The sequence below is a fragment of the Salmo salar genome, chromosome 05 (assembly GCF_965601325.2).
Source record: "Salmo salar chromosome 05, fSalSal1, whole genome shotgun sequence".
NCBI lineage: Eukaryota > Metazoa > Chordata > Actinopteri > Salmoniformes > Salmonidae > Salmo > Salmo salar.
In genome coordinates, this window is record NC_138295.1 from 84,542,128 (window position 1) to 84,556,525 (window position 14,398).

A 14,398-nucleotide genomic window follows, 5' to 3' on the forward strand; every position below is an offset into this window, starting at 1 on the left:
AGTGTGTTTTTATTGGGCACAGTGGAGGGTAGTGTGTTTTTATTGGGCACAGAGGAGGGTAGTGTGTTTTTATTGGGCATAGAGGAGGGTAGTGTGTTTTTATTGGGCATAGAGCAGGGTAGTGTGTTTTTATTGGGCATAGAGCAGGGTAGTGTGTTTTTATTGGGCACAGAGCAGGGTAGTGTGTTTTTATTGGGCACAGAGCAGGGTAGTGTGTTTTTATTGGGCATAGAGGAGGGTAGTGTGTTTTTATTGGGCACAGAGGAGGGTAGAGTGTTTTTATTGGGCACAGAGGAGGGTAGTGTGTTATTATTGGGCACAGAGGAGGGTAGTGTGTTTTTATTGGGCACAGAGGAGGGTAGTGTGTTTTTATTGGGCATAGAGGAGGGTAGTGTGTTTTTATTGGGCACAGAGCAGGGTAGTGTGTTTTTATTGGGCATAGAGGAGGGTAGTGTGTTTTTATTGGGCATAGAGGAGGGTAGTGTGTTTTTATTGGGCATAGAGGAGGGTAGTGTGTTTTTATTGGGCACAGAGGAGGGTAGTGGGTTTTTATTGGGCACAGAGGAGGGTAGTGTGTTTTTATTGGGCACAGAGGAGGGTAGTGTGTTTTTATTGGGCACAGAGGAGGGTAGTGTGTTTTTATTGGGCACAGAGGAGGGTTGTGTGTTTTTATTGGGCACAGAGGAGGGTAGTGTGTTTTTATTGGGCACAGAGCAGGGTTGTGTGTTTTTATTGGGCACAGAGGAGGGTGGTGTGTTTTTATTGGGCACAGAGGAGGGTAGTGTGTTTTTATTGGGCACAGAGGAGGGTAGTGTGTTTTTATTGGGCACAGAGGAGGGTAGTGTGTTTTTATTGGGCACAGAGGAGGGTAGTGTGTTTTTATTGGGCACAGAGGAGGGTTGTGTGTTTTTATTGGGCATAGAGAAGGGTAGTGTGTTTTTATTGGGCACAGAGCAGGGTAGTGTGTTTTTATTGGGCACAGAGGAGGGTAGTGTGTTTTTATTGGGCATAGAGGAGGGTAGTGTGTTTTTATTGGGCATAGAGGAGGGTAGTGTGTTTTTATTGGGCATAGAGCAGGGTAGTGTGTTTTTATTGGGCACAGAGGAGGGTAGTGTGTTTTTATTGGGCACAGAGGAGGGTAGTGTATTTTTATTGGGCACAGAGCAGGGTAGTGTGTTTTTATTGGGCACAGAGGAGGGTAGTGTGTTTTTATTGGGCACAGAGGAGGGTTGTGTGTTTTTATTGGGCACAGAGCAGGGTAGTGTGTTTTTATTGGGCATAGAGAAGGGTAGTGTGTTTTTATTGGGCACAGAGGAGGATAGTGTGTTTTTATTGGGCACTAGAGCAGGGTAGTGTGTTTTTATTGGGCACAGAGGAGGGTAGTGTGTTTTTATTGGGCACTAGAGCAGGGTAGTGAATTTTTATTGGGCACAGAGGAGGGTAGTGTGTTTTTATTGGGCACAGAGGAGGGTAGTGTGTTTTTATTGGGCAGAGGGGAGGGTAGTGTGTTTTTATTGGGCACAGAGGAGGGTAGTGTGTTTTTATTGGGCACAGAGCAAGGTAGTGTGTTTTTATTGGGCACAGAGGAGGGTGGTGTGTTTTTATTGGGCAGAGGGGAGGGTAGTGTGTTTTTATTGGGCAGAGTGGAGGGTAGTGTGTTTTTATTGGGCATAGAGGAGGGAAGTGTGTTTTTATTGGGCATAGAGAAGGGTAGTGTGTTTTTATTGGGCACAGAGGAGGGTAGTGTGTTTTTATTGGGCACTAGAGCAGGGTAGTGTGTTTTTATTGGGCACAGAGGAGGGTAGTGTGTTTTTATTGGGCACTAGAGCAGGGTAGTGAATTTTTATTGGGCACAGAGGAGGGTAGTGTGTTTTTATTGGGCACAGAGGAGGGTAGTGTGTTTTTATTGGGCAGAGGGGAGGGTAGTGTGTTTTTATTGGGCACAGATGAGGGTAGTGTGTTTTTATTGGGCACAGAGGAGGGTAGTGTGTTTTTATTGGGCACAGAGCAAGGTAGTGTGTTTTTATTGGGCACAGAGGAGGGTGGTGTGTTTTTATTGGGCAGAGGGGAGGGTAGTGTGTTTTTATTGGGCAGAGTGGAGGGTAGTGTATTTTTATTGGGCATAGAGGAGGGAAGTGTGTTTTTATTGGGCACAGAGGAGGGTAGTGTGTTTTTATTGGGCAGAGGGTAGGGTAGTGTGTTTTTATTGGGCATAGAGGAGGGTAGTGTGTTTTTATTGGGCACAGAGGAGGGTTGTGTGTTTTTATTGGGCACAGAGGAGGGTAGTGTGTTTTTATTGGGCACAGATGAGGGTAGTGTGTTTTTATTGGGCACAGAGGAGGGAAGTGTGTTTTATTGGGCACAGAGGAGGGTAGTGTGTTTTTATTGGGCACAGAGGAGGGTAGTGTGTTTTTATTGGGCACAGAGGAGGGTAGTGTGTTTTTATTGGGCACAGAGGAGGGTTGTGTGTTTTTATTGGGCACAGAGCAGGGTAGTGTGTTTTTATTGGGCACAGAGGAGGGTAGTGTGTTTTTATTGGGCATAGAGGAGGGTAGTGTGTTTTTATTGGGCATAGAGGAGGGTAGTGTGTTTTTATTGGGCATAGAGCAGGGTAGTGTGTTTTTATTGGGCACAGAGGAGGGTAGTGTGTTTTTATTGGGCACAGAGGAGGGTAGTGTGTTTTTATTGGGCACAGAGGAGGGTAGTGTGTTTTTATTGGGCACAGAGGAGGGTAGTGTGTTTTTATTGGGCACAGAGGAGGGTTGTGTGTTTTTATTGGGCACAGAGCAGGGTAGTGTGTTTTTATTGGGCACAGAGGAGGGTAGTGTGTTTTTATTGGGCATAGAGGAGGGTAGTGTGTTTTTATTGGGCATAGAGGAGGGTAGTGTGTTTTTATTGGGCATAGAGCAGGGTAGTGTGTTTTTATTGGGCACAGAGGAGGGTAGTGTGTTTTTATTGGGCACAGAGGAGGGTAGTGTGTTTTTATTTGGCACAGAGCAGGGTAGTGTGTTTTTATTGGGCACAGAGGAGGGTAGTGTGTTTTTATTGGGCACAGAGGAGGGTTGTGTGTTTTTATTGGGCACAGAGCAGGGTAGTGTGTTTTTATTGGGCATAGAGAAGGGTAGTGTGTTTTTATTGGGCACAGAGGAGGGTAGTGTGTTTTTATTGGGCACTAGAGCAGGGTAGTGTGTTTTTATTGGGCACAGAGGAGGGTAGTGTGTTTTTATTGGGCACTAGAGCAGGGTAGTGAATTTTTATTGGGCACAGAGGAGGGTAGTGTGTTTTTATTGGGCACAGAGGAGGGTAGTGTGTTTTTATTGGGCAGAGGGGAGGGTAGTGTGTTTTTATTGGGCACAGAGGAGGGTAGTGTGTTTTTATTGGGCACAGAGCAAGGTAGTGTGTTTTTATTGGGCACAGAGGAGGGTGGTGTGTTTTTATTGGGCAGAGGGGAGGGTAGTGTGTTTTTATTGGGCAGAGTGGAGGGTAGTGTGTTTTTTATTGGGCACAGAGGAGGGAAGTGTGTTTTTATTGGGCACAGAGGAGGGTAGTGTGTTTTTATTGGGCAGAGGGTAGGGTAGTGTGTTTTTATTGGGCATAGAGGAGGGTAGTGTGTTTTTATTGGGCACAGAGGAGGGTAGTGTGTTTTTATTGGGCACAGAGGAGGGTGGTGTGTTTTTATTGGGCACAGAGAAGGGTAGTGTGTTTTTATTGGGCACAGAGCAGGGTAGTGTGTTTTTATTGGGCATAGAGGAGGGTCGTGTGTTTTTATTGGGCACAGAGGAGGGTAGTGTGTTTTTATTGGGCATAGAGGAGGGTAGTGTGTTTTTAATGGGCACAGAGGAGGGTAGTGTGTTTTTATTGGGCACAGAGGAGATGTTTTGGTACATCCCTTATGCACTATGCTTTTCTACACTCTTACTAAACCATATGTCAATGTTGTCTACCAGTCAACTGTCTATCCTGTCCTCTATTCATAGTGACTACAGTAGTAGATGAATCATATATTGTCTACCAGTCAACTGTCTATCCTGTCCTCTATTCATAGTGACTACAGTAGTAGATGAATCATATATAGTCTACCCGTCAACTGTCTATCCTGTCCTCTATTCATAGCGACAGTAGCGGTGGGTGGATGTTTATCCAGATCTGCAAAATGCTAATTAGCAATCATACCACACATAAAATCATTCAAATCTTCACCAATGTTCAATGTAAATCCACTCGATAGAAGAGTAGCTGAGAGGCATCATTACATCATCAAAGAACAGTGAAGACCTGAAACATGCAGCTCAAAAACCTCCCCTATTGATCTTGTTTAGGGACAATACAGTTATCTTACCTAGATTATAGTACAGTACAACACCACAATGCAATGAAAAAGTGCATTACTGTTTTCAATTGAGTACAATTCTACTCTAGGCTGTAATCGGCAGTGAAAATTCCATTTGAATAATGGCGCAATAGCCTTGTTAATTGAATGTTTCATTCCATGGATCAGTTGTGGGTCGACTCTGGACAGATTCTAGAAAAGCACAGTAGCAGGTCAGTCTGGCTGGATTTTTACTTCTGATACGGATCATCATTCTCCTAAGTCTTCTCCACATAGGCCTGTGCTCCCAGCAGGCCCAGTTATTCAGGGAAACTTAACATGCGTTCTGCCTCCTTTCCCATCTATTTCTAGACCTAGAACCTAACGCCTAAATATAGTCACAATGTTTCAGCCTGATAACGCTACTTCAAAAGTCTCCTGTAGGCTACCTGCTCACATTCATCCACTCCACTCGAATATACACCAAGTGTACAAAACATTAGGAACACCTTCCTAATATTGAGTTGCACACCCCACTCCACTATACACTGACTGTACAAAACATTAGGAACACCTGCCTAATATTGAGTTGCACCCCCCCCACTATACACTGAGTGTACAAAACATTAGGAACACCTTCCTAATATTGAGTTGCACCCCCCACTATACACTGAGTGTACAAAACATTAGGAACACCTTCCTAATATTGAGTTGCACCCCCCCACTATACACTGAGTGTACAAAACATTAGGAACACCTTCCTAATATTGAGTTGCACCCCCCACTATACACTGACTGTAGAAAACATTAGGAACACCTTCCTAATATTGAGTTGCACCCCATTTTGCCCTCAGAACAGCCTCAATTCGTCGGGGCATGGACACTACAAGATGTCCAAAGCGTTCCACAGGGATGCTCTCCCATGTTGACTCCAATGTTTCCCACAGTTGTGTCAAGTTGGCTGGATGTCCTTTGGAAGGTAGACCATTCTTGATACACACAGGAATCTGTTGATTGTGAAAACCCAGCAGCATTGCAGTTCTTGACACACGAACTGGTGTGCCTGGCACCTACTACCATACCCTGTTCAAAGGCACTTAAATCTTTGTCTTGCCCATTCACCCTCTGAATGGAACACATACACAATCCATATCTCAATTGTCTCAAAGCTTAGAAATCCTTCTTTAACCTGTTTCCTCCCCTTCATCTACACTGATTGTAGTGGATTTAACAGTGACGTCAATAAGGGATCATAGCTTTCACCTGGATTCACCTGGTCAGTCTATATCATGGGAAGAGCAGTTCCTAATGTTTTGTACACTCAGTGTAATTCCAGCATCTTAACTGAGCAACGGCCATTCGATCAATGGAAAGAGACATCTGTTTCAAAACAGCAAAAAGTTGAATGACATTCGTAGATTGTGAAGCCAAGCCTTCGATACTGAGTAAGTCTATAAGGTAGGGGGGATGTTCTCTGTCAGATAGACATTCTCTACTTGTGGAGTTGAAAACACAAACCATGATGATAAGCGCTCAGTCAGTAAGCAGTATGCATTTATGCATTTCATATTGGTTGTGTGTGGTGCATTGGCACAGAAACCTGTTGGTGGAAAACACAGGAGGTTGGTGGTACCTTAATTGGGGAGGACGGGCTTGTGGTAATGGCCTGAGCAGAATTAGTGGGATGGTATCAAATACATGAAATGCATGGTTTCCAGGTGTTTGACGACATTCCATTTTCTCCTTTCTGGCCATTATTATGAGCCGTCCTCCCATCAGCAGCCTCCACTGTTGGAAAATTCACTGCAAATATTTTATATAATTATAAATATAGCATCAAACTGTTAAAAATCTGATTTCCTCTTAGCTGATCATTGTCTGCTGCCGGCTCTGATCGTAGTGTAATGAGACAAGCAGGGAGAGTGAGCTCGTCTGTGGTGGTCGACGAACCCTCAACCTTCTGGCCCATATCCCTGCGTGGCATCAACTGTACCAACAAACCATGCTGAAGTAGCAAAGTTGATATCTACGTTTATAAACACAGGGTTGCCACAGTCATTGTTATTTATGGTGGTAATAATATTGTATGAGGGAGGAGGGTGTGCAAATCTTTTCACAGGACAAGGAGGAGGTCTGAGGAGATCCAGTAAATGTTGTGGCAACTCAACCTGTTTTTCTTTCCATCAGAAAGTTCCAGGAAAATTGAAAAAAGTGTTTTTGGAGCTGGAGATGTTGACGGTAAGTTCATGATTTTGTATTGTGTAGAGATCCTGTAATAATGAATGGGACTATCCATGGAATTCTGGGTTGTACGTATAGTACTGGGAACATATTGGGTTATCTGGTCATTAAATAGGCTATTTGTTTTCACTGTTGAGTTAATAAAAGCAGGAGGCTTGTTAATTATCACTAGGTCTGGTCTCTTGGGACACAGTAACAGATGTTAGGGGTTGTGAGGGCTTCTGCAGTGCACATATTTGAGTCCCAAATGGCATCCTATGCCTTACATAGTGTTCTACTTTTGACCAGATCCCTATGGGCCCTGATCATAAGTATTCACTATATAGGGAATATGTTGCCATTTGGGACGCAGAAGACCACGTTTCTCCCCAAAGACAAGCATCACATCTGTCTCAACATGTCTTCACAGGACCCCTCTCTCAACCACAAAGCCTACAGGGACACTTTCAGGAAGACCAAAACGCCGAAGATCCCTTTCCTTCCTCTGCTACTGAAAGGTGCCTCAGAAAACATTGCATGTTACTGTCATCACTCCCTCCTGAACCCTGCAGTGGTCTGTAATGTTACTGTCATCACTACCTCCTGAACCCTGCAGTGGTCTGTAATGTTACTGTCATCACTATCTCCTGAACCCTGCAGTGGTCTGTAATGTTACTGTAATGTTACTGTCATCACTATCACCTGAACCCTGCAGTGGTCTGTAATGTTACTGTCATCACTCCCTCCTGAACCCTGTAGGGGTCTGTAATGTTACTGTAATGGTACTGTCATCACTACCTCCTGAACCCTGCAGTGGTCTGTAATGTTACTGTAATGTTACTGTCATCAATGCCTCCTGAACCCTGCAGTGGTCTGTAATGTTACTGTCATCACTGCCTCCTGAACCCTGCAGTGGTCTGTAATGTTACTGTAATGTTACTGTCATCACTCCCTCCTGAACCCTGCAGGGGTCTGTAATGTTACTCTCATCACTGCCTCCTGAACCCTGCAGTGGTCTGTAATGTTACTGTAATGTTACTGTCATCACTGCCTCCTGAACCCTGCAGGGGTCTGTAATGCTACTGTCATCACTGCCTCCTGAACCCTGCAGTGGTCTGTAATGTTACTGTCATCACTGCCTCCTGAAACCTGCAGTGGTCTGTAATGTTACTGTAATGTTACTGTCATCGCTGCCTCCTGAACCCTGCAGTGGTCTGTAATGTTCCTGTCATCACTGCCTCCTGAACCCTGCAGTGGTCTGTAATGTTACTGTAATGTTACTGTCATCACTGCCTCCTGAACCCTGCAGTGGTCTGTAATGTTACTTCCATCACTGCCTCCTGAACCCTGCAGTGGTCTGTAACGTTTCTGTAATGTTACTGTCATCACTCCCTCCTGAACCCTGCAGTGGTCTGTAATGTTACTGTAATGTTACTGTCATCACTGCCTCCTGAACCCTGCAGTGGTCTGTAATGTTACTGTAATGTTACTGTCATCACTGCTTCCTGAACCCTGCAGTGGTCTGTACTGTTACTGTCATCACTGCCTCCTGAACCCTGCAGTGGTCTGTAATTTTACTGTAATGGTACTGTCATCACTACCTCCTGAACCCTGCAGTGGTCTGTAATGTTACTGTAATGTTACTGTCATCAATGCCTCCTGAACCCTGAAGTGGTCTGTAATGTTACTGTCATCACTGCCTCCTGAACCCTGCAGTGGTCTGTAATGTTACTGTAATGTTACTGTCATCACTCCCTCCTGAACCCTGCAGGGGTCTGTAATGTTACTCTCATCACTGCCTCCTGAACCCTGCAGTGGTCTGTAATGTTACTGTAATGTTACTGTCATCACTGCCTCCTGAACCCTGCAGGGGTCTGTAATGCTACTGTCATCACTGCCTCCTGAACCCTGCAGTGGTCTGTAATGTTACTGTCATCACTGCCTCCTGAAACCTGCAGTGGTCTGTAATGTTACTGTAATGTTAGTGTCATCGCTGCCTCCTGAACCCTGCAGTGGTCTGTAATGTTCCTGTCATCACTGCCTCCTGAACCCTGCAGTGGTCTGTAATGTTACTGTAATGTTACTGTCATCACTGCCTCCTGAACCCTGCAGTGGTCTGTAATGTTACTTCCATCACTGCCTCCTGAACCCTGCAGTGGTCTGTAACGTTTCTGTAATGTTACTGTCATCACTCCCTCCTGAACCCTGCAGTGGTCTGTAATGTTACTGTAATGTTACTGTCATCACTGCCTCCTGAACCCTGCAGTGGTCTGTAATGTTACTGTAATGTTACTGTCATCACTGCTTCCTGAACCCTGCAGTGGTCTGTACTGTTACTGTCATCACTGCCTCCTGAACCCTGCAGTGGTCTGTAATTTTACTGTAATGCTATTGTCATCACTGTCTCCTGAACCCTGCAGTGGTCTGTAATGTTACTGTAATGTTACTGTCATCACTGCCCCCTGAACCCTGCAGTGGTCTGTAATGTTACTGTCATCACTACCTCCTGAACCCTGCAGTGGTCTGTAATGTTACTGTAATGTTACTGTCATCACTGCCTCCTGAACCCTGCAGGGGTCTGTAATATTACTGTAATGTTACTGTCATCACTGCCTCCTGAACCCTGCAGTGGTCTGTAATGTTAATGTAATGTTACTGTCATCACTACCTCCTGAACCCTGCAGTGGTCTGTACTGTTACTGTCATCACTGCCTCCTGAACCCTGCAGTGGTCTGTAATTTTACAGTCATCACTGCCTCCTGAACCCTGCAGTGGTCTGTAATGTTACTGTCATCACTGTCTCCTGGACCCTGCAGTGGTCTGTAATGTTACTGTAATGTTACTGTCATCACTGCTTCCTGAACCCTGCAGTGGTCTGTAATATTATTGTAATGTTACTGTCATCACTGCCTCCTGAACCCTGCAGTGGTCTGTAACATTTCTGTAATGTTACTGTCATCACTGCCTCCTGAACCCTGCAGTGGTCTGTAATGTTACTGTAATGTTACTGTCATCACTGCCTCCTGAACCCTGCAGTGGTCTGTACTGTTACTGTCATCACTGCCTCCTGAACCCTGCAGTGGTCTGTAATTTTACTGTAATGCTATTGTCATCACTGCATCCTGAACCCTGCAGTGGTCTGTAATGTTACTGTAATGTTACTGTCATCACTGCCTCCTGAACCCTGCAGTGGTCTGTAATGTTACTGTCATCACTGCCTCCTGAACCCTGCAGTGTTCTGTAATGTTACTGTAATGTTACTGTCATCACTGCCTCCTGAACCCTGCAGTGGTCTGTACTGTTACTGTCATCACTGCCTCCTGAACCCTGCAGTGGTCTGTAATTTTACTGTCATCACTACCTCCTGAACCCTGCAGGGGTCTGTAATGTTACTGTCATCACTGTCTCCTGGACCCTGCAGTGGTCTGTAATGTTACTGTAATGTTACTGTCATCACTGCCTCCTGAACCCTGCAGTGGTCTGTAACATTTCTCTAATGTTACTGTCATCACTGCCTCCTGAACCCTGCAGAGGTCTGTAATGTTACTTTAATGTTACTGTCATCACTGCCTCCTGAACCCTGCAGTTGTCTGTACTGTTACTGTCATCACTGCCTCCTGAACCCTGCAGTGGTCTGTAATGTTACTGTCATCACTACCTCCTGAACCCTGCAGTGGTCTGTAATGTTACTGTAATGTTACTGTCATCACTCCCTCCTGAACCCTGCAGTGGTCTGTAATATTACTGTAATGTTACTGTCATCACTGCCTCCTGAACCCTGCAGTGGTCTGTAATGTTACTGTAATGTTACTGTCATCACTGCCTCCTGAACCCTGCAGTGGTCTGTACTGTTACTGTCATCACTGCCTCCTGAACCCTGCAGCGGTCTGTAATGTTACTGTCATCACTACCTCCTGAACCCTGCAGGGGTCTGTAATGTTACTGTCATCACTGTCTCCTGGACCCTGCAGTGGTCTGTAATGTTACTGTAATGTTACTGTCATCACTGCCTCCTGAACCCTGTAGTGGTCTGTAATGTTACTGTAATGTTACTGTCATCACTGCCTCCTGAACCCTGCAGTGGTCTGTAATGTTACTGTCATGTTACTGTCATCACTGCCTCCTGAACCCTGCAGTGGTCTGTAATGTTTCTGTAATGTTACTGTCATCACTGCCTCCTGAACCCTGCAGTGGTCTGTACTGTTACTGTCATCACTGCCTCCTGAATCCTGCAGTGGTCTGTAATGTTACTGTCATCACTACCTCCTGAACCCTGCAGTGGTCTGTAATGTTACTGTAATGTTACTGTCATCACTGCCTCCTGAACCCTGCAGTGGTCTGTAATGTTACTGTAATGTTACTGTCATCACTGCCTCCTGAACCCTGCAGTGGTCTGTAATGTTACTGTCATGTTACTGTCATCACTCCCTCCTGAACCCTGCAGTGGTCTGTAATGTTACTGTAATGTTACTGTCATCACTGCCTCCTGAACCCTGCAGTGGTCTGTAATGTTACTGTCATCACTGCCTCCTGAACCCTGCAGTGGTATAATGTTTCTGTAATGTTACTGTCATCAATGCCTCCTGAACCCTGCAGGGGTTTGTAATGTTACTGTCATGTTACTGTCATGTTACTGTCATCACTCCCTCCTGAACCCTGCAGTGGTCTGTAATGTTACTGTCATGTTACTGTCATCACTGCCTCCTGAACCCTGCAGTGGTCTGTAATGTTACTGTCATGTTACTGTCATCACTGCCTCCTGAACCCTGCAGTGGTCTGTAATGTTACTGTCATCACTGACTCCTGAACCCTGCAGTGGTCTAATGTTTCTGTAATGTTACTGTCATCAATGCCTCCTGAACCCTGCAGGAGTTTGTAATGTTACTGTCATGTTACTGTCATGTTACTGTCATCACTCCCTCCTGAACTCTGCAGTGGTCTGTAATGTTATTGTCATGTTACTATCATCACTGCCTCCTGAACCCTGCAGTGGTCTGTAATGTTACTGTCATCACTCCCTCCTGAACCCTGCAGTGGTCTGTAATGTTACTGTAATGTTACTGTCATCACTCCCTCCTGAACCCTGCAGTGGTCTGTAATGTTACTGTCATCACTGCCTCCTGAACCCTGCAGTGGTCTGTAATGTTACTGTCATCACTACCTCCTGAACCCTGAAGGGGTCTGTAATGTTACTGTCATCACTGTCTCCTGGACCCTGCAGTGGTCTGTAATGTTACTGTAATGTTACTGTCATCACTGCCTCCTGAACCCTGCAGTGGTCTGTAATGTTACTGTAATGTTACTGTCATCACTGCCTCCTGAACCCTGCAGTGGTCTGTAATGTTACTGTCATGTTACTGTCATCACTGCCTCCTGAACCCTGCAGTGGTCTGTAATGTTACTGTCATCACTGACTCCTGAACCCTGCAGTGGTCTAATGTTTCTGTAATGTTACTGTCATCACTGCCTCCTGAACCCTGCAGGGGTCTGTAATGTTACTGTCATCACTGCCTCCTGAACCCTGCAGTGGTCTGTAATGTTACTGTATGTTACTGTCATCACTGCCTCCTGAACCCTGCAGTGGTCTGTAATGTTACTGTAATGTTACTGTCATCACTGCCTCCTGAACCCTGCAGTGGTCTGTAATGTTACTGTAATGTTACTGTCATCACTGCCTCCTGAACCCTGCAGTGGTCCGTAATTTTACTGTAATGTTACTGTCATCACTGCCTCCTGAACCCTGCAGTGGTCTGTAATGTTACTATAATGTTACTGTCATCACTGCCTCCTGAACCCTGCAGTGGTCTGTAATGTTACTGTAATGTTACTGTCATCACTGCCTCCTGAACCCTGCAGTGGTCTGTAATGTTACTGTAATGTTACTGTCATCACTGCCTCCTGAACCCTGCAGTGGTCTGTAATGTTACTGTAATGTTACTGTCATCACTGCCTCCTGAACCCTGCAGTGGTCTGTAATGTTATAATGTTACTGTCATCACTGCCTCCTGAACCCTGCAGAGGTCTGTAATGTTACTGTAATGTTACTGTCATCACTGCCTCCTGAACCCTGCAGTGGTCTGTACTGTTACTGTCATCACTACCTCCTGAACCCTGCAGTGGTCTGTAATGTTACTGTAATGTTACTGTCATCACTCCCTCCTGAACCCTGCAGTGGTCTGTAATATTACTGTAATGTTACTGTCATCACTGCCTCCTGAACCCTGCAGTGGTCTGTAATGTTACTGTAATGTTACTGTCATCACTGCCTCCTGAACCCTGCAGTGGTCTGTACTGTTACTGTCATCACTACCTCCTGAACCCTGCAGTGGTCTGTAATGTTACTGTCATCACTACCTCCTGAACCCTGCAGGGGTCTGTAATGTTACTGTCATCACTGTCTCCTGGACCCTGCAGTGGTCTGTAATGTTACTGTAATGTTACTGTCATCACTGCCTCCTGAACCCTGCAGTGGTCTGTAATGTTACTGTAATGTTACTGTCATCACTGCCTCCTGAACCCTGCAGTAGTCTGTAATGTTACTGTCATGTTACTGTCATCACTGCCTCCTGAACCCTGCAGTGGTCTGTAATGTTACTGTAATGTTACTGTCATCACTGCCTCCTGAACCCTGCAGTGGTCTGTACTTTTACTGTCATCACTGCCTCCTGAACCCTGCAGTGGTCTGTAATGTTACTGTCATCACTGCCTCCTGAACCCTGCAGTGGTCTGTAATGTTACTGTCATCACTACCTCCTGAACCCTGCAGTGGTCTGTAATGTTACTGTAATGTTACTGTCATCACTCCCTCCTGAACCCTGCAGTGGTCTGTAATATTACTGTAATGTTACTGTCATCACTGCCTCCTGAACCCTGCAGTTGTCTGTAATGTTACTGTAATGTTACTGTCATCACTGCCTCCTGAACCCTGCAGTGGTCTGTACTGTTACTGTCATCACTGCCTCCTGAACCCTGCAGCGGTCTGTAATGTTACTGTCATCACTACCGCCTGAACCCTGCAGGGGTCTGTAATGTTACTGTCATCACTCTCTCCTGGACCCTGCAGTGGTCTGTAATGTTACTGTAATGTTACTGTCATCACTGCCTCCTGAACCCTGCAGTGGTCTGTAATGATACTGTAATGTTACTGTCATCACTGCCTCCTGAACCCTGCAGTGGTCTGTAATGTTACTGTAATGTTACTGTCATCATTGCCTCCTGAACCCTGCAGTAGTCTGTAATGTTACTGTCATGTTACTGACATCACTGCCTCCTGAACCCTGCAGTGGTCTGTAATGTTACTGTAATGTTATTGTCATCACTGCCTCCTGAACCCTGCAGTGGTCTGTACTGTTACTGTCATCACTGCTTACTGAACCCTGCAGTGGTCTGTAATGTTACTGTCATCACTGCCTCCTGAACCCTGCAGTGGTCTGTAATGTTACTGTCATCACTACCTCCTGAACCCTGCAGTGGTCTGTAATGTTACTGTAATGTTACTGTCATCACTCCCTCCTGAACCCTGCAGTGGTCTGTAATATTACTGTAATGTTACTGTCATCACTGCCTCCTGAACCCTGCAGTTGTCTGTAATGTTACTGTAATGTTACTGTCATCACTGCCTCCTGAACCCTGCAGTGGTCTGTACTGTTACTGTAATGTTACTGTCATCACTGCCTCCTGAACCATGCAGTGGTCTGTAATGTTACTGTCATGTTACTGTCTTCACTGCCTCGTGAACCCTGCAGTGGTCTGTAATGTTTATGTAATGTTACTGTCATCACTGCCTCCTGAACCCTGCAGTGGTCTGTAATGTTACTGTCATGTTACTGTCATCACTGCCTCCTGAACCCTGCAGTGGTCTGTAATGTT

At 45.4% G+C, this 14,398-nt stretch overlaps 1 protein-coding gene across 1 annotated transcript in view; it reads left to right on the forward strand.

Annotated features, from left to right (window-relative positions):
- Nucleotides 1-14,398, forward strand: part of LOC106596065 (rap guanine nucleotide exchange factor 5) — a 107,308-nt gene that overhangs the window by 78,807 nt on the left and 14,103 nt on the right. Inside the window, exons 14-15 of the mRNA XM_082975792.1 lie at nt 6,497-6,547; nt 6,960-7,047. Coding sequence (XP_082831918.1) covers nt 6,497-6,547; nt 6,960-7,047 — 139 coding nt within the window. The remainder of the gene's footprint in view (nt 1-6,496; nt 6,548-6,959; nt 7,048-14,398) is intronic.